General features: G+C 38.3%; 1 protein-coding gene across 3 annotated transcripts in view; it reads right to left on the bottom strand.

The window, feature by feature from the left end:
- Nucleotides 1–26,896, bottom strand: part of tgfbr3 (transforming growth factor beta receptor 3) — a 116,259-nt gene that overhangs the window by 34,950 nt on the left and 54,413 nt on the right. For 2 of the 3 annotated variants that reach the window (XM_033028965.1, XM_033028963.1), the window contains exons 4-7: nucleotides 22,162–22,299; nucleotides 10,332–10,515; nucleotides 9,844–10,012; nucleotides 6,558–6,708 (exon numbers count right to left, since the gene is read on the bottom strand). In XM_033028965.1, the coding sequence (XP_032884856.1) occupies nucleotides 6,558–6,708; nucleotides 9,844–10,012; nucleotides 10,332–10,515; nucleotides 22,162–22,299 (642 nt within the window). The remainder of the gene's footprint in view (nucleotides 1–6,557; nucleotides 6,709–9,843; nucleotides 10,013–10,331; nucleotides 10,516–22,161; nucleotides 22,300–26,896) is intronic. The other variant, XM_033028964.1, reaches the window with a different exon arrangement.

The raw sequence follows: 26,896 nt of genomic DNA, 5'->3' as shown, positions 1-26,896 counted from the left end.
ACAAGCAGCCAAAAGTGGCCAAATGGCTCCTACAACAGGGTATATTGCATTTAAAAAAACAAAAACTTAGAGAAAAAGAGGTTATAACAGTGGAATATGGAAGGTGATGGCATGGGAAACCTTCTAGCTCAGTCACCACATGCAAAGAAGAAAGAAGCTATATGGCCAAATGACCTCCCAGTTATGAGTTCATAGTTATGACACCGCCAGTGCATACGCAAATACATTTTAATTGAATTCATGATTTCTCTCCTTTGAAAGTGACTGAAACCAGTAGACTTATTCAAGGTATAGGTTGAGATGTTTCCACTTGGAGAAGGATCTCAATCGTGAGGACTTAGGAAGCTGAGGTACTTTGACCACCTTCTAACAGAGAGTGGTGAATCTCCGTCATTCTCCACTTATGAGGTTGGTGGTGAAAAGACTTGTGGGTATTTGGAGAGAGGAAATACATACACTTTTGAAAGATCAAGAAACTGAGGGCAATAGGGAACCGGAGAAGAGGAATAGAGGCCTGGGGCAAATCATTCATAAATCAAGTTGAAATAGGGAGCATGCTGAGGGGCAAAATGTTCTAATCCTGCTCTTTCTTAATGTTCTTTGGCTTATTCTTAAACTCGTTCATTCAGATAGTAAGTTCCAGGGATTTTTAACTGAAAATTCTATTCACGTATAACCTTTCCAACAATTCCCTTAAATCTATGAACTTAGTTATGCCTTTGGCATGGGGAATAGATGCTTCCTTTCTGCTCTCTATGGGCTTCTTCTTCTTGCGTATGGCGTGCACAGCCTAAAGTTGTAGGACAACTTGTTCTATTTGATCTTATTTGATTGTGCATGCCAGGTCGATTGCATTCGTCAAAACAGGGCAGACCACGTGATGGTTGCAATCTCCCACCCTCTCTAAGGGGCCTTTGAATTTTATACACCTCCATTCAATCTTTCCTCAATCTCTTCTATTCTAAAGAAGACAAACACAGCCTGAGCAACCTTTATTCATAACTAAAAATCATCCAACCCTGGCTTGGTAAAATATCAAACAAACTTTTAGGCACAGATCCATTATCTATTGGCAATATAGACCACGGAGAGTACTTTCTTTTGTTGTATGAATGTAGATGGTGAAAACATTTTAGTAAGAGTTCTCTTGATTAAAAGTCGCTATTGCCTTAAGTCTACAGGAATAAATAATTTATATTTCCATTTCTTTAAAACAATTTACAATTGGTTTCGGAAATCAAATTAATTTTATAGCATTCATGTTAAAAAGGAGGGAGAATGGTGAGAGCCACTATCACAGTTGGAATAAGAGTAAGCAGTGTGAAAGGGTGGTGAGGTTAACGTTTGAAACTCATTTTACATAAAATCCCAAATACCTGCCCTGTGATGTATCTGGGGCGTATTAAAGATATTGTAAAAATAGAAGATACATATTTGATTAAAGTTTTGCTTGCAGCAAGTAAGAAGGCCATTACCAGGCAGTGGCTTCATGAAAAAAGTCCAAAACAGGAACAGTGGTTAGAAATTGTGCGAGACATCTTTAATATGGAGAAATTGACATAATCCTTGAGAGTCAAAGAGAATTCATTTGAGAAGATCTGGGGAAAATGGACCGTTTATTTGAGCCATGACACCAATTAGATAAATACCGAGCTAGATATGGGAAGAGTGCGTTATACAGATGGTATGTTTGTATGAATATTGAATTATCTCCAGATAACTAATCAATGTAATGTTTTTTCTTTTTTTAATTTGGTAAGTGAACCACACAGTCTTATTCCAATTTTTTTATTTATTTACTTCTTTTTTTTCCCCCCTATCTACTTATTTTTTTTATTTTGATTGCTGTTTTTCTTACTTTGTTTTATTTATGGTGATGGTGTTGCACTGTTTTGTATATATCTCTTAAAAATCAATAACAATTTAAGTGAAAAAAAAAGACTCATTTTACAAATGTACATGATATGTGCGTCATTTTCTGTTTGAAGACAACTGGGTAAACCAATATTTCAAGCTAAATATATTTTGAAATGCGTCGATAACATTAAGTAAAATAAACTTGTCAAAGGGAATATCAGATTTAGCTAAATCCGCTAGACCTTTCAGTCGTCTATCCATTTTGTGACCAGAATACACACATTAAATGGATTTCATGGTTTAAATAATGTTTTCCATTGAAACGTCTGATCACTTCACAGACATAATGCAGTGTATCCCTTCTAAATTCCCCATTTGTTCCTCATTCTATTTGCCCTTATTGTGTCCAAATGTTAATCCTTTCCCACTGAAAATTCCCACGAATTCATCAATACTCAACTACATTCCACTACAGTCGTATTGTTTTTAGGAACATTTCTTTTTTGTTATGCTTTGCTACCAATGCACAAAAAAGCCACACATCATTATTCGACTGATTGAGTATTTCTTCCCAGAGGCCAGTAAATTACCACTCCATACTTCATCAATACAATACCATCAACCGGTCACCGCTAATCCTTTATAGGGCAGGAACTCTTTTTTTTAAAGCTCTCATAGGTAATTATATATGGTAATTAGATTTATTTTCATTAGTTGCATCTTCATTTGATTGCTCTGACAACCAGAGCATTTAATGCTTTTATGCATTTGCTTCAATTTACTAAATAGCTTAAAAAATTAAAAACATGTCCTACAAAGTACCACTGTGTCAATTGCAAGAATCATTTATTTTTGCTCTACATAATTGTAATAAGTTGCTCAGTTACTCAGATAAGCACTAATGTGCTGTCAAGGAAATAATTTACATTGGCTATAATGTGGTTCAGTATAAAGCTTGCCTGATTTCCCTTTCTCCACAATCTTACCGATTTCACGCTCTGGGTTGACAGCTGAACAAATACTTAGTACAGAACTGCATTATCATGACTAACACATTCTCCATTTCAATTTAAAAAGGCCAATTTGGTTATAACACTGCCACACTACTTTCTTCATACTCCATCTAAAGAACAATATTAAGCTCCAAAGTGTTTCCATTGGTAAAACCTTTCAGAAACATACGTTCTTCAAATGGGGTGAATCTGCATTTGGCAAATAACATTTAACAGCAATAGAAAACAATGTGATTAGTATGAATAATCACACAAATATACAAAATGTGTGCTTCCAAAGATCCCAAGGAATGAAAAGTTCCAAGCTTAAAGTTAGAATTAAGATGAGAATATTCTTCTTGGAACAAAGAAGGCCAAAAGGTGATTTGACAAATGCACAAGATTACAAATAATTTGCATGGAGTAAATAGAGAGAAGCTATTCCCTTTAGCAGATGGTTCAAAGACAAAGGACTGCAGATGCAAAATTCAGAGGAAAAACCATCACTGGGGGATGCGTAGGAAAACAATTTTCTGGAGAGGGCAGTCATAATCTGGAACTCATCGGTGTTAGGGTGGTGGAAATAGGATTTTTTATTTATTCATTTTTTCAAGATGGGGGAGTCATTAACAAGGCCAGCGTTTATTGCTCATTCCTAATTACGATTGAGAAGGTGGCGGTGAGCTGCCCCTTTGAACAATTGCAGTCCTTCTGGTGGAGGTGCTCCCACAGTACTGTCAGGCAGTGAGGTCCAGGATTGAGTCCTTGTAATGAAGGACTGGCACATGGATGCTGTGCATCTTGGACAAGAACCTAGAGGTGATGGTGTTACAAAGTGTCAGAACCATTGTGTGCCAGTGGTGGCAACAATTGGGGTGTCGGCAAAGCAAGCTTTTTTTCCCAGGATAGTGTTGCACATCTTGAGTGAAGTTGGAGCTGTATACTCCATCACTGTCTGGACTCATGCCTCGCATCTGGTGGAAAGACTTTGGGGTGTTAGGAAGTCAGTAACTCACCATAGCTTGGCTAGCATAGCTGTGAATACCACCTTACATTTATCAGCCCATGCCTAAATGTTGTCCAGGTCCTGCTGTATATAATTGAAATTGAAATTTGAATACAATAATCACCAAACAACCCACTTTTGATCTAATGATGGAAGGAAGGCGTCCCAAAGACGTGCGGGTTTGTAGGTTAATTGGCCTCTGTAAATTGCCCTTAACGTACACAGAGTGAACACAAAAGTGATATAACATAGAACTAGTGTGAACTAGTGATTGATGGACAGCATGGACTCGATGGGCAGAAAAGCCTGCTTCCATACTGTATTTCTAAACTTCTATCATGAAGAAACTCAAGAGCAGTTGATTCATGGCAGCACCACATTTGCAAGTTCCCCTGCATGTCGCATCCGATCCCAACATAGAAATACTTTGCCATCTTCACTATTGAATGGCAAAAATGATAAAACTACCTTCGTAAGCAGCATGCTGGAAGTATTTCATTATGAAGTCTACAGTAGTACATGAAAGAGAATCACCATCACCCACTCAAGCAGAATAATATATTGCCAGAAACTTATACTTATCGGTGATTCCCATGAATGAATGCAGGAAAGAAAATAAACAGAACATTTTACTTGTGATACAATTTTGAACCATAACAGAACAGATAATGTTATTCCAGTTTTTTTCAAAATTGCTCTTTTATCTAAAGCTCACTTCTATCTTTCAATGAAAGGACTATTTATGTTTAATCTGGCGAGAAAGGAGAGAAATGCCAATGGTGAACTGTTGTGAGGATTCATCTTCAAGTCCAGAGGACTTGTAACATTCTGAGCCGAGAGGGAGGGTATACCAGGTTTCTGGCCCCTCAGCACCACACCAGTCAGAGTTGGCGAGTGCATCAAGCCCTGCCCCATTCAATTGAAGGAGGCTGCCAACTGTCACTTAAAATATACGTGAAAATATTTTCCGCTTTAATTAATACTGATATTTTCAGTAAAACATTTAATTGGAAGATACAGTAACGCATTGAAACTGGCTCATCGTAAGCCCATGCTGATAATACACACTGATTCTATGTTATCCCACTTTCGCATCCACTCCTTACACACTCGGGGCAATTGACAGAGTACAATTAACCTACAGACCCATACGTTATTGGGATGTGGGAGGAAGCTGGAGCACCCAGAGGAAGCCTAGTCACAGGGAGAATATGCAAACTCCACACAGACAGCACCCAAGGCCAGTAGCGAAGCAGGGGTTCAGGCACTTTGAGGCAGAGGCTCTACCAGCTGCGAAACTGTGCTTCGAGTGGATTTTTGTTGTTGTTGCTATTAATATTTTAATAGTAAATTATTTAAGCTAAATGGCCATAATCATAAGAAATGAAAAAAATGGCGGTACAGTGGCAGCAGCGGTAGAGTGACTGCCTTACAGCGCCAGAGATCCGGGTTCAATCCTAACTACGGGTGCTGTCTATACATTCTCCCCGTGATCATGTGGGTTTTCTCCAGTGCTCGGCCAAAGACGTACAGGTTTGTAGGTTAATTGGCTTTGGTAAAAAATTGTAAATTGCCCCTAGTGCTAGTATACGGGGGTGACTAGCTGGTTGGTGTGGACTCAGTGGGACAGAGGGCCTGTTTCCACACTGTATCTCTAGTCTAAAACAGAGAAAACCTTGAACTGCAGGAAGGCCTTCAGGAAGTTCCATAGGCAGGCTCTTAGTTTCCACCACCTGTGGCCTAATCGGCACTCACATGCCCATTTCAGACCAAGAGGTTGTTAGGAGCTATGCAGCCACAAATGGTTAGTGTAACAGAGTGTGTGATGTAAGCAAAGGATGGGCAGATTCAGTGCCTAACTGGAGTGTTTAATAAATTGAGAAAATAACTTTTTTGAAGAAACTGAAAGAGCGTGCTGAAATGTTCCCAATCTTAAATAGGATCTGAGTAAAACACAAAGTGCTGGAGAAACTCAGTGGGTCAGGCAGCATCCATGAAGAGAATATATGCATTTTGGGTTGGTACCCTTCTTCAGACGTCACATGTCCATTCCCTCCACAGATGCTGCCTGACCTGCTGAGTTCTTCTACCACTTTGTGTTTGGCTCAAGATTCCAGCATCTGCAATTGTTTGTGTATCCATTAAGTTGCTCCTGGCTTGTAGAAGAAGAAAAGCATGGAAATATGCAGCAACAAATATTGAGAACTGTGTTGAAGTCAGAATAGAAATAATATTTTCTGCTCCTGAGAGTATGGCACTTGAAACTGCAGTTAGTTTTTGAAGATTTTGGGCAAGTACAGAACTCAACAGCTAAGAGCCTGAGGGAACCAGCAGAAAAATGCGTTCTCAGTACTGAGTCTCACATTACACTCTTAAGTGCCCCTAACCTGTTTTGCTATGCAAAGATGTGGACTCAAAACTTTTGCAAAGGATCAACTTCCTTTTCTGATAAATTGTAATCCCCAACAAAAACAGTATATTCATTCTTTCAATAACTCATACATGAACGAAAGCAATATATATCACTAGATTAAGGTTTTCGTAGCTTTTGGAAGGGCAATTCTTCACAATACTTTTTTAAAAGCCATCCACTTGCTAAGTCATCAAAAGTGTTTCACACTCTCATACCACAACAAACTTAGAGTATTTTGATTTTTAGTTAATAACAATTAGTTAACAGAGGTAAATACTCAAATACTTACAATTACTTCGAGCTTTCCACTGACACCATGGGACTGAATTACCCAATTGACTGCTTTCTCACATTTGAGGATCAGCAAAATATTTCTGGAGAGCACGGTGTCTGCATGCATTGGTCGTATGTCGACAACAATGTCCACTTTGAAAATCCTGCTGTGGGACAGTATAAAAAAAAAAAAATTGTATGTGTGCCAAAACTTTTACTTACACTCAATCTTTTCCAGCTGAACATGTCTCTAGTGTCTGGCTAGTTGATTAAAATGCTGGAATTAATCCCAGACAATAGAACATGTGCAAAACAGGCCAGAGTGCAAAATGCATTATAAAATGATTCATAGTAATATTCACTCAAAATTAGGCTACACGCTTTTTCCAGAAGTAGTTAAAAGGTCAGACTTTTGAGGTTGGAATTTGACCATTAACACTTTTCTCTCAATGACAGTTTAACTTGCACAGACAAATTAGTTTTATTTGTCCATCTCAATGACAGCCATGATTTAGTGGAGTGTTTTTTATTAATGATGATAGTTTTCTTATTATTTGCTCTTATGTTTATACAATCATGTATGATCAGGAGGTCAATTAGCCTACTCGTAGGCCTATATTATGTGGAGCAGAGGCAATTACAGAGGCCCAACTCTGATCTTTGCTAGACATATCTCTACAGTGTCCAGGCAGCTTTATTCATCAGGGCAAAGCTGACTACCATATTGAATGTTGGAATATACATTTTAGACCATAGGTATACAAAACAGGACAAAATAAATGAGTCATATCCAACATTTTGCATTTATTGCATTGTTATGTAGGATAGAAAAATGTTGTTAAAATGGGAATCCACAAGAGAAAAGTTCTAAAGGTCCATTGCATGCATATTATAACAGAGTAAGCAAGCTTGTTAAAATCTGTGCCAGCCAAGCAAATGGTCTGACAACTTTGTTGTAGCACACGACTATATTATCCTTTGAATTGCTTTTATTATGATGCTTGCCAGGTGATTGAGAAACATATTCTGTTTACTGTTAAGTTTGATTCAGCAATGAAGGGTGATTGGTCAGATGTTATGATCAGGAAATGTAACTGTACTGACTTCATCATAAAAGCATTAAAGGATACTTTCAATGGAAAATGCATGAGAACAGAAATAATACCTTAGAGGGCTAGAGGAGGTAGCATTTGTACCAGAAAGGATAAACACCACAACTGGCAACTCAAGTACATTTTTCAGGTAAAAATAACTAACGAAAAACAATGACTGAAAATAAAAAAGTACTCTCATTTTGAAATCGTATCATTTTAATGCCAGCTTTTTTTTTTAGAAATACAATGTTAGTACAAAATGCAAATCAGATAACATTAAACTTAGAGCTTAATAAATTGAATTTTATTTTGGAAAATTAGGCCTGAAAAATGGTTCTGACCCGAAACGTCACCTATCCATTTTCTTCAGAGATACTGCCTGACCCACTGAATTACTCCAGAATTTTGTGTCTTTCTATTAGAAAACTTGGAAAACTTAGCGGAATGAAGGAGTCATGGAAACAATTGGATCCAGTTAAAATGTCGCTAGGCGTCATCAGGAACTATTTCCTGAGGTTAGATGGGGTATTCCAAGAATCCTGCAAGGTGAAATAGTGATGCCCCATTAAAACCGTTACCGGGTGAGTCATCCGGAAGTAGTTAGTTATATCAAGTCAGGGAAATTTAACAAAATGCAACTAGTCATTATCCTAGAAGTTTATCTGTGTGATGTGGAAGAAATGTGACAATAACCAATTTTGAGCAAGTTTTTGGGATACTTAATGCTAGTTGTTAATAGGTATGGACATGGTGGGAAATACATTCGAGAACTCTGGAGCTGTTTTCCTGGTATCTAGTTGGTGTAAAACCACTGGCAGAACAATGACCAAAATCTGGTGAGAGTTTGCACAATATTGGTTTTAGCACTACTTTGGCACTGTTCATTTGTAAATAAAGCAGCTTTTCGTAACAGTGAAGGCCCAAACTGAATGTAATTAAATTGTAGTCAAAGGCAGTGCCCTGTACAACTCTCTGCAAGACCAACCTCAAGTACATTGACCCAAACTGGAAGATCCCAGCAACGATAACCAGCTGGTGTCCCTCAAAATTAACTGGCCAGAAATGCCAATAAAAATCAAATAAAAATAATAAGCAGTCCATGTCACCAGGTTAAAAAAGTGAAAACATAGACAATTCACAAAAGACGTGAAACAAAAAAAAAAAATCTTAATCAATACATCCTATCAGAACTATTTCTATGCATGCTACCCTCCCAAAAGTTAGCCCTTCCTCACACTTGAAACCTTTGAAAATCTTGTTTACTGGTTTAGATAAGTAATTACACTGCTTTTAAGAGTCAAAAATTAATCGCCTCTACCCAGACGTTCTTTGTTATCCCACTATCACAACCACTCGCTAAACACTCGGGGACATTTAGTGAGATCAATCAACCTAAAAACCCACACGTCTTTGGGATGTGGGAGGAAACCGGAGCACCCAGGGAAAACCAACGCGATCCGTGGGACAACGTGCAAACTTCACACAGGCAGCAGCCGAGGTCAGGATCGAAACTGGTTCTCTGGCGCTACGAGGCAGCAGCTCCACCAGCTGAGCCACTGAATCCTTCCTCTCAAAACACTAGCCTCAGGATCCTTGTAACCTGCCTCTGCATTTGACATTCTGCTGCATTGCAGAAGTGCATAGGAGCTCTCCGGCTGAAGCGTGGAACCTTAAAGGGCCTGTCCCACTTACACGACCTTTACAGGCGACTGCCTGCACCCGTTATAGGGTGAAAATTCAGCGGCAACCAGAAAGATGCTACGACTCTTTGGAGACCTCTCACGACCATAGGAGCTTTCTGGTCACCGCTGAATTTTCAACATGTTGAAAATTTCGGCGACCTATCACGGGTGCTGACAATCGCCTGTAAAGGTCGCGTAAGTGGGACAGGCCCTTAAATCTTTGATCAATGCAACTTATGCGTTTATGTCTGGAAGGGGCATTTGGCTGCAATGGAGGGCTTGATGGAGAGCATTCATTCCATTCCAAGTACCTGTACTTACCTGGAATCCTCCTGCCACAAATGGACCTTTGCACAAAAAGGCTGCCTTCTGTTCTAAAGCGTAAATTATACTAATGTTTCGACACCTGTTGCTCGTCATAACACCATATTCTAAACAACACGGTCATTGTTTACCCCTTATCACACAGCAATTCAGCATTTTGAAAGGAATCAAATACCCGAACAATACTGAAATTCTGAATTACCTGTAAGTACTAGAACTTGGGGATTCAAGTTCAATAACATGAACCTCTTTTTCTTCGGCTGGGTATGAAGTTGTACAACCCTGTGCAGGTTGCATTTTTAAATAGGCTCCCAGATAATTCTGAGACAGAAAGTTTTTCTTTATTATGCACGTCGGTGACAATGCAGGATCTAGAAAAGTTAGAAACAGTGTCATGATTTGTTCACAAACCAACATCGAAATATTGTCTTAAAATTTGTTCAGTTTAACTGTGGCAAACAAATATCTGAGGTGCTAATTTTACCAAACCTTATGATAATCAATATTATATGTAGAGATAATAAACAGCAAAACACTTTACAAAATGAAACCCCAGCTACCTGCAAGAACTAATTTCAAATAATTATACTAACATACCTATAACTAAATAACTGCCAATAATGAATAATTCACACTGATCATTACAGATAAGAGACAACTTACGGCAATCGCGATGTAAGAGGGACTCACCTTCACCCACTTTGATGTAAATATTATTCACCTTATTCAGTTCAGTAAAAGATGTTACGGACCCATATTTTCTCTGGGTCCACTGCAGTAAGTGTTTACTACCTTGAGGCAGTGAATGCTCTTCCAATGATTTTGATGAGGTAAAGTTTGCTGATGGAAACTGAACTGTAGAATTCGTAGACACCTAAAATTAAGAAGAATAAAAGCATTTTGTTAAACCCATTCATGTACGTAAAAAAATATTGCTTAATATTTGTCACTCCAGGGTGACATTTTATATTGCCGGGGCTCATTAGTTCTTATGTCAGAGGAAGTGCCTCTGAAAAAATGAGTCCAAATTCATGGTGCTAAGGCAGAGATAAATGTGTATGAATTGTACAATTCTGGGTTAAAAGCACAGTAAGTGAACACATCTACAGTCCAATAAATCTTAAATAGTGCCAATTAATCTTCCTGGCATTCAAACCTAACGTATCAGTAAGTTATTGTATCAGTAATCCTCTAGATTTTAATTAATGTTGGAGATTTAGACAGCAGCGTACCAAGATTGCTGTAAATTCAAATGCACGGGCCCAGGGGGATTCCGAATTAGTGCATGTGCAACAAACCGTGGCCTACAAAATCCAGGCTCAAATTCGATCTACTAAGAAGCCATGGCTATTGCCTCCATAACTTGAAAAGCTGAACTTGTTGAAACATAGTCTTTGAAATGTGTAAAGAGTTCTATAGGCAATAGTTCTGCAGTAATGCAGTAATGAATGATAATACTACTACAATGTTTACTAATGTTAAACATAACATCGATTAAAACTTGGCCCACAACTGGCTGTATTGTAGCCGGTCCAGTACATTTAGGGCTTGAGTGATAAATAATATGTGCCCAGTTACTTTCTGGTCTAGACAGTTTATGTGGAATTAATTTTGCTGCACAAAAACATGCGACAATGTAGGAGGAGAATAACTTCCAACAGGATTTATTTCATATACTTATTACTTTATCTTAACCACCAACCATAATGCAACATATTCTTTCCGACCTCCAGTGTCATAAGTAGGCTACTTTCACGGTACTGTACGTATTCCCTTCTAGTTTTCTGATACCTACATCCTACAGCACAAATTTAATGCAGATGGGTTGGAGTCTGACGCTCCACTGATTAGAGCCAAAAAGTTATAGAGACAGCCAGCTGTTCGACCTTTAGAAATAATCCTTTGGAATTTATTTTTTGTTAGTGCAATAAAACAAAGTAATAAATGCATGGTTTAGTTTAGCACCAAGTAAAAAAGCCATAATGAAGGCCCGTCTTGGTATCAACAACAACAATATGTATTTATTTAGTGCCTTTAGCATTTGGGAGTGTCCAGGAATGCAGAACATTAAGTCGCAGTGACCAAAAGCTTTGTGTGGGAGACTGTGGCTTAAAAAAAACTCTAGTGACTAAACGTCAACGTAGAGTGGAGTGAAATAAGTCAGAATGCACAAAGGAACAGTATTGGGAATCAGTTACAGATGCGAGATGCAAGGGAGATGCAGCACTGGAGTACGGGGAGAGCTGAAGTAACAGACAACCACCTGCTTTTGTGTGAACTTGTGACACAGGCAATTCAGAGGCCATTTGATTCAGACTCCCAAATGCATTTCATCACCCAGGCAGACCATGATTGACCTGTACCTGAACACACTGAACTGAGCAAAACACAAAGTGCTGGAGGACCTCAGAAGGTCAGACAGCATCTGTGGAGGGTACGAACAGACAAAGTTTCAGGTTGGGAACTTGCCTTACTTCATACAGCAAGGGTACAGGAAATTCAACTCAGCAAATCCCACACTGGGCATCGATCACATTGGACTCACTAAGTCCACACTGGGCATCGATCTCTGTTACCCCTCTTTCTCATCCACTTCTACATACCAAGGACAATTAACCTACAAGTCTTTAGGATGCGGAAGGAAACCGGAGCACCTGAAGGAAACGCAAACTCCACAGGGACAGCAAAATATATTTCTCAGCACAATATTTTACTACATTTGCACCCACTTTAACTTGGCATCATGTTCGGCATAAATATTGTGGGCCTAGAGCCATTCTGTGCTTTTCTGTTCTAAGTTCTGAAATAATTTTTTGTTCACAGCCATGTGATAAATTTGAAAATAGATTGTTCATTTGAGAATCATAAGCACAAGAATGAAGGCCAAATTCCATGTTTCAGGATTAAAGCATTACTTTGGCATTTAAATTGGAATGATTAAATTATTATTTTAGGGAAGTACTAATTGTATCATGCACATTTGATTGCTAAGGCAATCCTATTTGCATCCTCATGCTATTTAATATTGATAATGTTGATATGATAATAAAGCAATATTGTAACTTGTTTTTAGAAACAGGACAGTTTTAATATCCAGAATGTTTAATTGGCCTGCTTGGAGATTATAAATGTAAATTAGAAATTCAGTAGAACTGGTGCATGTATGTGTCTTCCAAGAAAATGGGGAACGAATTGCCTTGGAGGATGAGAAGGTAATTCACAATTCATGCTGCCCCTGAAATTGGAGGTTTACGCATCAATGTGGAAAAACAAAACAATTTTAAACACAGCGTGATAACTAATTTTGAATTACAGCACCACATTTTTCCATAATGACACACGATGGAAATATGGTGCAATGTAATTACAGGGTTTCTATGCATAAACAAATTTCCTGTGATTAACAACACTAAACTGCCTACAAACTTAAACTTCAAACTTATGAAAACATGATAAATCTAGTACAATTAGTTTCAGCTTCAACTTAGAAAAAAACATTATAAAGAACATGTTGATTGTAAAGCACCCCAATTTGCTTACAGGCACATCTGACATAATGATGAAAGGATGGTCAACAGTGAAGCAGGAAATGAGATGGGCCGCAGACCCCCCCCCCCCATCAATTATGTCTCGGGGCCAAAATAATCGGCCTCCAAAAACCATAACCATCTTCCTTTGTATGAAATATGATTCAGGCAGCAGAGTTTTCCCCTTGATTGACATTAATGCCCACTCTTCTTGACAAAGGTTTGTGTCTTCCCTAGTGAAGACAGATCCACAGTATCTGATCAACTTGTCTGTCAATTCCTTGTTCCCCATAATAAATTCACCCGTTTCTGTTTTCAAGACACCTACATTTGTCTTCACTATTTTTTTCCTCTTCACATACCTAAAGAAGCTTTTACTATCTTCCTTTATATTCTTGGCTAGTTTACCTTCGTACCTCATCTTTTCTCCCCATATTGCCTTTTTAGTTATCTTCTGAAGCTCTTTAAAAGTTTCCGAATCCTCTGGCTTCCTTTCTGGCTCATCTTTGCTATATTATACTTTTTCTATTTTATTTTTATACAGCCCTTGACTTCCCTTGTCAGCCACGGTTGCCCCTTACTCCCCTTGGAATCTTTCTTCCTCTTTGGAATGAACTGATGCTGCACCTTTGTATTATTCCCAGAAATACCTGCCATTGTTGTTCCACCATCATCCCTGCTAGGGTCTCTATCCAGTCAACTTTGGCCAGCTCCTCCCTCGTGGCTCCATAGTCCCCTTTGCTCAACTGGAATACTGACACTTCCGATTTTCCCTCTCACGCTCAAATTGTTGATTAAAACTTATCATATTATGGTCACTACCTCCTAATGGCTCCTTTTCCTTGAGTTCCCTTATCAAATCTGATAAGGTTCATTTTACAACACTAAATCCAAAATTACCTTCTCCCTGGTAGGCTCCAGTAGAAGCTGCTCTAAGAATCTATCTTGGAGGCACACCACAAACTCCCTTTCTTGGGGTCCAGTACCAACCTGATTCTCTCAGTCTACCTGCATATTCTCAGACTGATGAAGGTCCAAGTACAAAATTCCCTGACTGATGAAAGCCCAAGTACTGAAAGTCTACTTGACCGCTCTATCAACCAGCTACACAACTTTCAGGGAACTATGTACTTGTTTTCCTTGATCCTTTCAGTCTACAACACTCCCCAGGGCCTTGTCCTTCACTGAAGGCCCTGGCCCTGTTTAATTTAAGTTTTACCAGGACCCCTTGCTACCACTCTGGCAAAATGATGCCCAAACAATCTCCCAGATGTACTAGTGGCCAGAGGACCTAGGGTGACGGAGGAACTGAAGGAAATTCACATTAGGCAGGAAATGGTGTTGGGTAGACTGATGGGACTAAAGGTTGATACATCCCCACGGCCTGGTAGTCTGCATCCAATGCGCCAAACACAGGTAAATGGGACTAGTTGTGGCACCTTGGTTGGCATGGATGAGTTGGGCGAAAGGGCCTGTTTGCATGCTGTATGACAGTCACATGGCATCTATCTTAGCCATTGCTGTAGTGTTGCTTATTGATAATTCATATATTACAGATAATACACAAATGTAAGTCATTGACATTGGTCATGAAAATATTTCTCTCTCCAAGCCTATTAAAGTCTCAGATATGTGACTTTAATAGTTTATTTATTTTTCATAGCTTAAACAATACCACTACTGTTACTATTTTAATGATTTTTTATCTTTCTGGAAGAAAACAATTTCTTGGCAACATTGCTAGATTTTGCAAAGTCAAGATTTCTGATTTAATGTATGAAATAACCTTTTGGCAGCATTGTCATAGATGCTGAATCTTTTTTATGCTTGGCCCTTCTGATGTATTAAATATCTGTTTTTTATATGTTACTTTGTGTATATTAACGAGATTACTTTTCTGCTCAACTGGATTGCCATTATATCTGCCATCAGAGTAAACCTTTTGAACTGCTTTGCTAATGCTAACATTATTGGCATAATATGTCGGTAAACAATGCTCAATTTTAAATTACAGATATGGCATGATCGTCGGTTTTAACCACATTATAACAAGATGACGATTGCGTACAGTTTTGGTCTCCAAATCTGAGGAAGGACATTATTGCCATAGAGGGAGTGCAGAGAAGGTTCACCAGACTGATTCCTGGGATGTCAGGACAGTCTTATGAAGAAAGACTGGATAGACTTGGTTTATACTCTCTAGAATTTAGGAGATTGAGAGGGGATCTTATAGAAACTTACAAAATTCTTAAGGGGTTGGACAGGCTAGATGCAGGAAGATTGTTCCCGATGTTGGGGAAGTCCAGGACAAGGGGTCACAGCTTAAGGATAAGGGGAAAATCCTTTAAAACCGAGATGAGAAAAACTTTAATGAGTGGTGAATCTCTGGAACTCTCTGCCACAGAGGGTAGTTGAGGCCAGTTCATTGGCTATATTTAAGAGGGAGTTAGATGTGGCCCTTGTGGCTAAAGGGAGCAGAGGGTATGGAGAGAAGGCAGGTACGGGATACTGAGTTGGATGATCAGCCTTGATCATATTGAATGGCGGTGTAGGCTCGAAGGGCCGAATGGCCTACTCCTGCACCTAATTTCTATGTTTCTATGTTTCTATGACTGAATAGGATAACAATTCATTGTTCAGTGAGAAATACAGCTGCAAACAAAATTAGTAACATAAATTATGGGCAGATTGGTGTCAAAATCGTGCAATGGGCACACAGATAAAATAAGCATATAGCCTGATATTGAATCTCTATGACACAGAAAGGGGTAAATAAGCCAATTGTCCAAAAAATATATGCTGGAGTAACTCAGCAGGTCAGGCAGTATCATTGGAGGGAAATGGGTGACACTTTTCTTCAGGAGCAGGGGGCTGACGATGGAAAGGAGAGATAAGGGTTGGACAAAGCCTGGCAAGTGATAGGTGTAAGGTAGACACAAAATGCTGGTTGCTGCGGGCCAGGCAGCATCTCTTAAAATGCGTGTTTCGTCGTTCTTTACAGCTGAAAACTTGCTGCGCAAATCACAAGGCATTGGGGAAAATCTGTAAATACTCATTTAAGTCATTGTCACAATAACTATTTTCATTATTTTATAAAAGAACATTATTTTCTTCATTTGCAAGGAATATTATTTCTTCCTCATGGAAGAATATTAATTTTATCTTATTATTTTCTGTGTTCCGTGCACAACAGTTTGCTGTTTAAAGAGTACGGCGTATAAAGATTAATTTGTTTTAAGTGGTATCATTTACTTAGCTCATAAACAGCATGTGCAAAGCAGACATTTGATGTGTAGGCATTTTACATAACTAGATTGCATGTCTGAAATATAATACATTTAATATAAATTTTGACTCAGTTAGACAAATCTGTTATTCATTCTAAGACGACGCTGAAATGGTTCCAGCTCCTTCCAACCAGTCTGGAACACAAGTTTATGAGTTTAGCAAAGTAGTACTTCTCAGATAAAACTGGGGTTTAAAAAGAATCATTAAATCTTTATACAGGTAACTTATAAAATAATTGTTTCTATAGTATGATGTTTTATGGTGGAATTACATTTTTTATCTCTTTAAAATACAACTGGAAAGCTCACCTTTGATTTACTGATAAATGCTTTGCTGAAGAAAACAAACAACACTGGTGTTTCAGCAGGTTTTGTCATGCAGCCAAAAGTCTGGTGTGAAGAATCAGTGCTCAGTGGTTTAATGGTTTTAGACACACTTTAATGAAGGTCGACATTATGCAGTCTTATAACGAAAAAAACAACTAGATTTTGGCAAACTAAAAAGACCAGGGGAACATTTTAAAGCTGTGGATAATGAAAAGCCCATGCGGAACTCAGCAAGACATGGACAACAACCAAGCTCTGGCTGAAAAGCAGCAAGTTATGTTCACACCATGCAAGTCCCAGGCACTGACCATTCCAAAGAACGTATAATCATCCATTACACATATTACTATTTGTATTATTATTGCTCATACTTCTCCCCCATTCCAAATGGAAAGTCAACCAGCTACTTATTGTAGCAGATGCCAGGTTTTGGTATTCTGTCGTGGGTTAGTCATGTCCTGTCTCTGGAAAGCCTTTCCACCATCTGCAAAGCGTCTCAAGGATGTCTACTTTCCTGGATGGGAGGAGTTCCAACATGGATCCAGAAACTCAACACTATCCAGGGAACGGCATCTTAAAGATGTCCACCCGCTTGGATGGGAGCAGATCCACAAGACACAAGAAACTTAACACTCAGAACAAGACATCTCACTCGACGGGCAATTTTATAATCTTGAAAATTAATTTCCCCCATCAGCAGAGAAACATGGCTGCAGTGTACACTATGAGATGCACTGCACCAACTTGGCAATGCTTCTCTGACAGTATCCCCCAAACCCTCGGCCATCATTACCTGTAATAAAGGTAGAAACAAAGAACTGCAGGTGCTGGTTAATACACAAAAGGATGCAAAGTGCTGGAGTAACTCGGCAGGTCAGATAGCATCTATGGAGAACACGGATTGGTGATGTTTCAGGTCGAGACCCTTCTTCAGATTGATTGTAGAGGGTAAAGAAGAAAGCTGGAAAGGAGATTGGCAGGAGAAAGCGTGGCAGCTAATAGGTCGGCATAAGTGAGGGGTGGGGAGCGATTTGCTAGGCAAATAGTTGGCATGGTATACTTGTCATGCACTGTCCTCGCTTGAGCAGAAAGTCATTGTTCTTCAATTGACACAAACTCACCGCACTGATTATTACCTGCGCTAGTTGAACTGAAGCAAAGCATCACCTCTTCAAGTCCAATTAAGAATCAACAATAAATGTTGCTCTTGATCTTGGCCCCAGAGAATGATTTTATTTTCAAAACTGCGGATATTTCTTTTTAAAATGCAAGTATTACATTGGAAAGTTGTTGCAAAAACAAATCACTGATCCTTAATATTAATTCAATTTCATTTCCAACTTGAAATTGTACTAAAATGTATATTGCTAAGTTTTCATATTGTGTCTGTTGTCCAATGTGTTTACCAATTATTAAGGGCATTGCTGCAATGGCATCAGTATGTTGGATTAAGATACTTCTGGATTCATTTTGTGTTAAATGTCATCAATCACAATATGCTTGGGTTCCTAACCTAGTAGTGCAAATTTCAATCAAAAGGGGAGAATCAAAGAGTAAGTAATAACCTCTGTTGATATGTTAATTCACAATTTTTCAAAAGGAAATACTTCTATAATCCGTCTCTCAAATTGTCACATCAAACAGATTTTTTTAAATGTGCTTAATATTTTCTGTCCTTTCCATTGATGTACTTCTTTGACAGTTTCATGGTGCCAATCCAATAGCCCCTCAAGTGGTTATTCTTCATGCATTAACCTTGACAGTGTTAAGTACACATTATAAGCAAGGCAAGTTCAGCCCGAGTGGGAGCAGGCAAATTGATAAAAGTCATTGTCTAGATAATGCCGAAAGCTGAGCAACGCAGCCACAATAACATTTAACTGTAAGGTGTATCAGCTCATCACAGCGTCAATGTGTTATGTATGATATAAAACCACAACAACTGATTGCACTTCCAGAAAACAAACAGTAAAACAGTAGAAAGTAGGTGATGGTGTCAAGTTGGAAATCACCCATGATTATAGATAATATTTTTGAAGTATTGCAGACAAAAAGCAGAAGCTGAAAACAATGTATTATACAATGAAGGGTACAGAAGCAGCACAAAAAGTGCATGGCTGCAAAAATATGATTCAATCAGCTCTTGACTCTTGACTGAGTGGTCTTATATTTTGAGACCTTGAATGATTGGGGAAAGATTTAAAAGGAATCCAACGGGGCTGCTTTTTCATGTAGAAGATGGTACGTATATGGAACACGCTGCCAGAGGAAGTGGTTGAGATAAGTACTATAACAACATTTAAAAGACATTGGGACATGTGGTCAGATCGGAAAGGTTTAGAGGGAGTGACTATTCCACACATTCAGCACCCTTTGCATCAAACAAGATACCTATTCTATATGATCAGATGGAGATCAAGGAAGACACAGAAGAGGCAGTACTTGTTGTATTGCATTCTTGGATGATCTTAACAGAAATTTTGATCAATAACTACTGATATTGGGACGGGTAGCTTAGTAAACTATTTTTCAGGTTTCTTGGAGAGGTTAGGTATAAGGTAGTTATTTACAAGGAAAGGAAAGGATAGTCATAAATGCCACATCAACCCAATATCCAAGAAGTTTTCCAGTATTTCTACAAAAATGACAGCAAAGATGCCATCTGTTTTTTGAATGCCAAGTAACTAGTTGGCGAGGAGTCTAATTCTGGAACTGTCTGGATCACGACTCTTATTGAGTTGATGTAGTGAGAAAGGTTCTATTTGGAAAATTTCCATGTTTATTGAAAGGCTCAAAAGTCTGAAAACATAGTCTATTACATCGTTTTACTGGCTGCTTTCTGAATGTTCCCATCTGCTGTTGTCTGGAAAGGGTAGAGATACAGTCCATCGGGCTCAGGTGTGCATAATCTCACTTTAGAGAAATCTAAAGAAGGGCTAAAACGAGCACTACAGTGACGCAGCCATACAGTTGACGCCTTACAGCACCAGAGACCTGGGTTGGATCTTGACTACGCGTGCTGTTTGTACGAAGCTTGTACATTCTCCCAGTGACTATGTGGGCTTTCTTTGGGTGCTCCAGTTTCCTCCCTCACTCCAAAGACGTGCAGGTTTGTAGGTTAATTGGCTTCGGTAAAATTGTAAATTGTCCCTAGTGTGTAGGATAGTGCTAGTGCACGGGGATCGCTAATCGGCGCGTACTTGGTGGGCCAAAGGCCCTATTCCTGCGCTCTCTCTCTCTAAAGCCTAAAAAGTCTAAAGACTGGAAATGAAGGCAGATATCCTGCACTGGAATAACATGGTCACTGTCTGGAACCTTACTTTGTGGCTCTTACATGAGCGCAGCTAAAAGAACCAGTCTTTTACTTCTGTGATTCCACACCAGTCCTTTGGGCAAACTGCCCAAAAGATTGTGGGCAATGTGTCTGCCTTAACTTTCCTTTCCGAGAACCCTTCTCTTGTGCGTACAATTTTGCATCAATAGAAACGTTTCCAACATTGGTTTAATCAAATTAAATCCACATACAAAAAATATAGACATTTAGTTGTTGAATAAATTAACCTGCACCTGATTCTAATTGCTTGCATGCAGAGATATGTGTGTGCACGTGCATGCATGCATGAGATTATTGCTGTGATGCATTGTTGCAAAATTAGCAAACTGATAAAAGTAAAATATGTGTGAATGTCCATGTATGTCATCTGAGAACCTCGGAATAATGTTAAAAATGTTCCTTATCAACTGAATTTATTTTATAATGTAGACAATGCAATGCATTTGATGCAAAATAGTGTCTTGTATAATATGGTCTTATTTTTATTTGTGAACTCTTTTCCTTCTTGATCTCCATATAACTACTTACCAACACATGAAAGTCAAATGTCTGCAATTCAATGTCAAATCGAGAAAACTTATGTCCTTTCAGTACTGATGCCATTTAAAATGTACTTAGTTGAAGCTGCTCACTTGAACATAGATCTGCTATATTTGTTTATCTCGCCATAAAGTGAGGCTGAATAACGAAAGGTCACTTTTTCTACTTTTGGCATCCAATTTCAGCATCTATCACTGCGAGGCAGAGAATGAAGTTTATTATAGTCTCACAAACATCTGGAAGTGCACCTACTCAATTTGGCTAAGTTGGTAGCATTTTTGTTTCTTGAAGTCATAAAGTTGCATTTTCCAGTCTTGGTTGTGGACATCGTCTAGACATATACTTTGTGCTGTACCAATTTTGCGCAGACATTACAGATCCTAAAACGACTATTTAAAAAAAAGTGATCTACTTATCACTTCGATAATGCTTTTCTTTTGAACACCAAAAAACAGATTGACTACTCAATTATTATCTCATTACATCTTTGTTTGCAAAAGAAAAAATGATCGAAATCTTTGTTTGCAAAATAAAAATTTGCACGCACAGAAAGCACATTTCAAAGCACCTTTGTAGATATGAATTATGTTTAAACATTACGAGTAATAAGGTGATATATAAATTGGGTTTTTATTTTTCATTAACTACATATTTTTAACTTTAAATTTTAATAATTCAGGTGGGTCAATAATTTTGTCTCTAAAACTTTATCATTTTAAAATCTTGCACATGGCAATATAGTGTATTAATCTGTATTGGCTCCAGAATCCAATGACAGATGCTCACTCTCCAAAGAATGCCTCACAAGTATACTATCCAAAAACATCCATGAATCGAAACTGTCTTCCCTGAAGATCTATTAATTCTGTTTTGAACATCAGAAAATCTTGGACCTAGCCTTGAGATCAATAAATAATAGGGTGAAGGATTGGATTCTCTCAAGTATATTTTACTTGTTCAAGGAGAAAGCATTATTATTACTGAACTAAGCTACACCTTGGGCTTATATTTTTGAGGTTTTTGAAATAGTTTAAAGTTAATAGTCAAATAAATAAAAAATATTATAGCAGGTAAAATTCAAACAACCTTGCGGAGGGATAAAGAAATGTGGGAAGCCAACTTTGTCTACACTACTATTTGAAAAACAACAGGGACAATTTATTTTTTGTTTCGATCAATAGTTTGGAATTTTGCATTGGAAAGAACTTAAAAATCAGAGTCAAACTGCCCAAAGATGACAGATCACAATGGGCAAGCCCCTACCATCACACCTGCTAAAAAAGCTGATCTGAACAACAGTCAAAAAATATTTCCTTAACCACACAAAAAAAAATGTATGGCTACTCTAAATTAAGGTCCCCATTTCTTTAAAAGAATGTTCAAAAATATTTAGAAAAGTATTAACATGTTTTTAATTAACTCTCCTGTATTACACTTGCGTGTTTTCTTCCTGAAACATGTTTACACTGATGTGCCGACTAAATTACTCAATTAATTCAACTTACATGGAACAAACGTTGTACTCCTGGTGCCAATTGCTTTGCCTTTATAATCCAAACCACAGGTCTTGGGGAATTCAGCACAAATACCAAAGGCTTTTGATGGACGTCAATGGAGAAAATGGGTCTTAAATTCAGTGTCACCTTTTGGGAAGAGCAAAAAAACATCCGTTATTATTTATTATAGTCAAAATCTGCTTTAAAATTCTTACATAACATTCAGTTATTGCATTGTTTGATAATAATTTTTACTGATGTTTAATCTTCAATCAAGGTGCTATGTTTGTGAAAGGTTAAGTAATACAGCTCCACTTTTTATAAGATCAATAATACTTGATATTACTGTAATCAATTCAAAATTATCAAGGATGTCAGGATGTAAAACAAGTCACCGCTCTATTTATCTGTTCACTGTTAAAAGGGATATATTGCTCAGTAGTGAACCAGATATTCCTAGCGCAAGTACATAAGCTGGAACACATAATGTACATGCAAATCAGCTCAGAAAATGCAGCAAAAAGCATTAAGAGAAAGGCAATCATTTTTTGTAACTTGCAACTGAATCATCCTACCAGTGCTGAACTACTATCTTTGGTGACCCTCAGACTATCCTTGATCAGACTTTGCTGGCTTTACCCAGCACCAAACGTTATTGCCTTATGTATCTTTACACTGTAAATGGTTCGATTGTAATCATGTATTATCTTTCTGCTGCCTGGATAGCACATAACAAAAAAATTTCACCGTACCACAGTACATGTGATAATAAACTAAACTGCATTTGTCAAGTATTAACATAGTTGTCGCCAGTTACAATAGTTTATCCCAGTCAATTCTACAATGTTTTCTTCACTAACTGTTTGTGACAGAATACAGTGTATTCACGCACAACTGGTTGATTTTATCTTTCAGTTAACATCTGAGACTCATTTATCGCTATCCGTGATTATCATCCTGCCCCATGAGAGGAACAGGCCCACCAGAGGTGGTAAAAAATAGTTGTAAGATTGTAGCAACGTGAGTTCTCAGTTTGCTCCAGACTTCAAAGTCTCAAGGTATTAGGTCAAACAAAAACTCCTGCTGTTATCACTATTACCTACTTACAGCTGACGTATCAGTATTTTTCCTTGCTGAACATTTTTAGAAGCAGATTGTACAAAAGGTGGGAGATTTCATTGCCCATAACAGTGATTGCTGAGTGGCACAACTATTGTCCAAACTGTTAGATTGCTCAGGAGGATCTGGGTCCGCACACAGTCACGATGAAATCAATATCGTCCTTGCCGAGCTACCTGTGTATATGCACCTGCCCATGGCAGCATTGGTAGAAGTGAACGCAAGGTCCAGCCTTCATTATAGAGGACATCTTCCATGGTATAATGGGGATTAAATCTAGGAACTAAATAAGGCTAATTTGTAAAAACCTAAAGCTGGTAAAAATACACCAGCCTGAGAGAAAATATAGTTTAATGAAATACACTTTTGCTATTGTTACTATGCTCTGGACATTGACACAATAGCAGTAACAACAACATTGTATTCGATCACAATATGTCGTCTCACTGCCGAACATATCTTTACCACAGCTATCTGTGACCAATGTTGTATCACAGGGATGATGCCAGGACCCTTGTGTTTCTTGTACATTGACGCCTTGGATGTAAACATAAGGGGCAAGATTTGTGTGTTTGATATCTACTGTAAAACTCATTGCCAGATGGTGGAATCAAATATATAATTTTACATTTAAGAGGCATTTGGCCAAGCACTTGAATAGGCAAGACACAGAAGAGACTGAGCTAGTGCAGGCTAATGGGATGAGTGTAGATGGGTAAAAGACATGAACATGGTGGGCTGATGAAGCTTTTTCTGTGCGATCCAGCCCATGACTTTATGACCAGGGACCAATCTAATCCAATTGCAAAGAACTTGGAATAACTGTGAAGAAAGGTGCCATTGTATCTGACAACATCCGCCCTGAGCAACAGAAGCAACATACAACAAAACAGGGTTATCCCACTACATCCTGGCCATGTGCTTCAAGACTCATCATGTATTAACTAGTGTTCAAAAGGGAACTGCAGATGCTGGAATATCGAAGGTACACAAAATTGCTGGGGAAACTCAGTGGGTGCAGCAGCATCTATGGAGCGAAGGAAATAGGCGACGTTTCGGGCCGAAACGTCGCTTATTTCCTTCGCTCCATAGATGCTGCTGCACCCGCTGAGTTTCCCCATGTATTAACTAGTCGCTGATTAATCTGTGCCTTTCTAGAAGAAGGTTTATACGGTCCCTACCAATTCATCTTTTCCTCTTTTTTTTTACATCAATAAAATATTAATAGACCTCAACTTTTCTGGCACCTCTCCAATTGCCAGGCAAATTGTAAAAATATAGGAGCACCATTTTTTTTCTCATTTCTTTTAACAACCAGGAATATTTCATCTTGGCCTGGCAATTTATCCATTGTAAAACATGCTAAATAAACCCGTCAATGTTTTCCCTTTACTATGTCTAATCTGGCTAGCATTTCACACTTTCCCCTTTAACTACAGCACTGGCACTATTCCCTTTTTGTGAAGATAACTGCAAGATTTGCAATAGGAACCTTTCACATCAGGTTCAACAGGTGGTTTACGTGTCTTAGAAGGGTCCTGACCTGAAAAGTCACCTATCCAAATTTTCCAGAGATGCTGCCTGAATTGCTGAGTTACTCCAGAAATTTGTGTCTTTTTTGTAAACCAAAATCTGCAGTTCCTTGAATGTCCTGGGTCCTCAAGAGGCCCTACTCATTCCTTAGTAACCCCTTTTTTTTTTAACTTCTAAAACATTTTTGGATTTTCTTTGCTATTACACGACAGCATTGCTTATTTACTTTCTTTATTTTCCTAATCTCACTTCCAATTTCATTTCTACTTTTGCAATACACATCTACGCTTTCTGCTGCATTAATTGTTACTCCAATGCGAACCATGAGGCGCTGCAGGTATCTTAGAAAGAAAGTTGAGAATCTACTAGTTTAGTTTAGAGATACAGCTCAGAGACAGGCCCTTCACCCCACAGAACTATGCCAACCTTCGATTTCTCATACACTAGTTCTATGTTAATCCAGTTTTGCACCCTACACACTAGGGGTTATTTACAGAAGCTAATTAACCTACAAGCCAGCATGTCTTTGGAGTGTGCGAGGAAACTGGAGCATCCTTAGGAAATCAACATGGTCACAGGGAGAACGTACAAACACCACACAGACAGCACTCGAAGTCAGGATCAAACCCTGTAAGGCAGCAACTCTCCCGCTGCTGTGCTGCCCTCTTAACATGAAGCAATTCTGTATTTCAAACATGTCATATGACATAATTTATGAAAGGTTACCAGTTTTATCAAAGTGCACTAACTATTATGTGTGTCAGGGACAAAAGTCCAAGTTATAGTATCAGTAGTTTAAATCAGTCAAGTCGTGATCTTCGGATAAAATGATGAAAATTTTCTATATAGTGGTGCTGGTCATCTGGCACAGCCTCTATTGCTCTGCTGCTTTTAATGCTCAAACCTTTCCCAAAGGGAACTGACTGAAAGGTCCCATTCATTCAGGCAACGTCCATCTTCTCAGATAGCCATACCCGCTGCCAGTTAAATAATCAGAGAGCATAACGCACTGCAAATTAAGGGCCACAGTGATACCAAATTCTGCATTACTTTCATCCATAATCGCACACTCTCCTAAATCAACAGATGAAAAAAATGCTATCTTAACCATTTTGATCATCTTGGAAAAATATTTACTTCACTGTGTTTGACAACAGGAAAAACAGCATTCCTGATTTTATCTGATGTAGCTTTCCACTCAAATCTACATAAAGCATTAACAATAGTGCCATTCATGAATGGATATTTTACAATTTTCTGCAAACTCAACATACATTCTGTTTGTCTATTCTACTCAGATAATGGCAACAAAATCTGAAGAAACTTTTCTTCAGCGGCTCCATTATAGACATACTTGATGTCAATAGGCCAAAGACAGCTGCACAAGTTTGTGTTTCCCAGGAGACGATGGTTTCACGGAAGGCTGAGAATTGCCACAGCAACCGACTATAAAAACAATTCTCTGATTCAGGCTTCCAGGTTCTGTTAAAGCAATTTGTATTGTATCACAAGACCAAAAGAGAAATGTTAAAAAATGATCAAAGTAAACAGAGCCATTAAAATGCCATTTTGTTTTTACCGCAAAGGTGACAAGTCACAACCTGGAATTGAGTTACAACAGATGAAAGGGAATGCAACCAATCCGTAAATTGATTGAGCGGTTTCTACTGGACGGGTCTAGCAATGAACCAGTTGGTTGATCATTCATAACAACTACTCCAAATTTACATTATTCCACTAGCATGGCAACGTACATTGAGTAATATCAAATTTCACTGTAACATAAGCTGTCTACACTTCCACAGCTGTTGTAAACTGAACTACAAAAACTTATTTTCAGACAAATATTCCTCAGAAGTCATACGGAAGTAAAATGTTTTAGCTATGCGGTAATGATACAAAATAGCTGGCAAGTGAAAGAATAAGATATTGAAGCTCACACCAAATTGGCAAAATGGACTTTTCTAACAAATTAATACCACCGTTAAAAGATTATCTGACAAGTTTAAGTTGATGATACCAACAAATTCATGGCTTATCAGAGATTGATATTATTAAGTACAATACACCACACGTCATAAGAATTATATAA

The sequence above is a fragment of the Amblyraja radiata genome, chromosome 10, assembly GCF_010909765.2.
Source record: "Amblyraja radiata isolate CabotCenter1 chromosome 10, sAmbRad1.1.pri, whole genome shotgun sequence".
Lineage (NCBI taxonomy): Eukaryota > Metazoa > Chordata > Chondrichthyes > Rajiformes > Rajidae > Amblyraja > Amblyraja radiata.
Note: the sequence above shows the minus strand (reverse complement) of the source record. Positions and strands in the feature narration are given on the sequence as shown.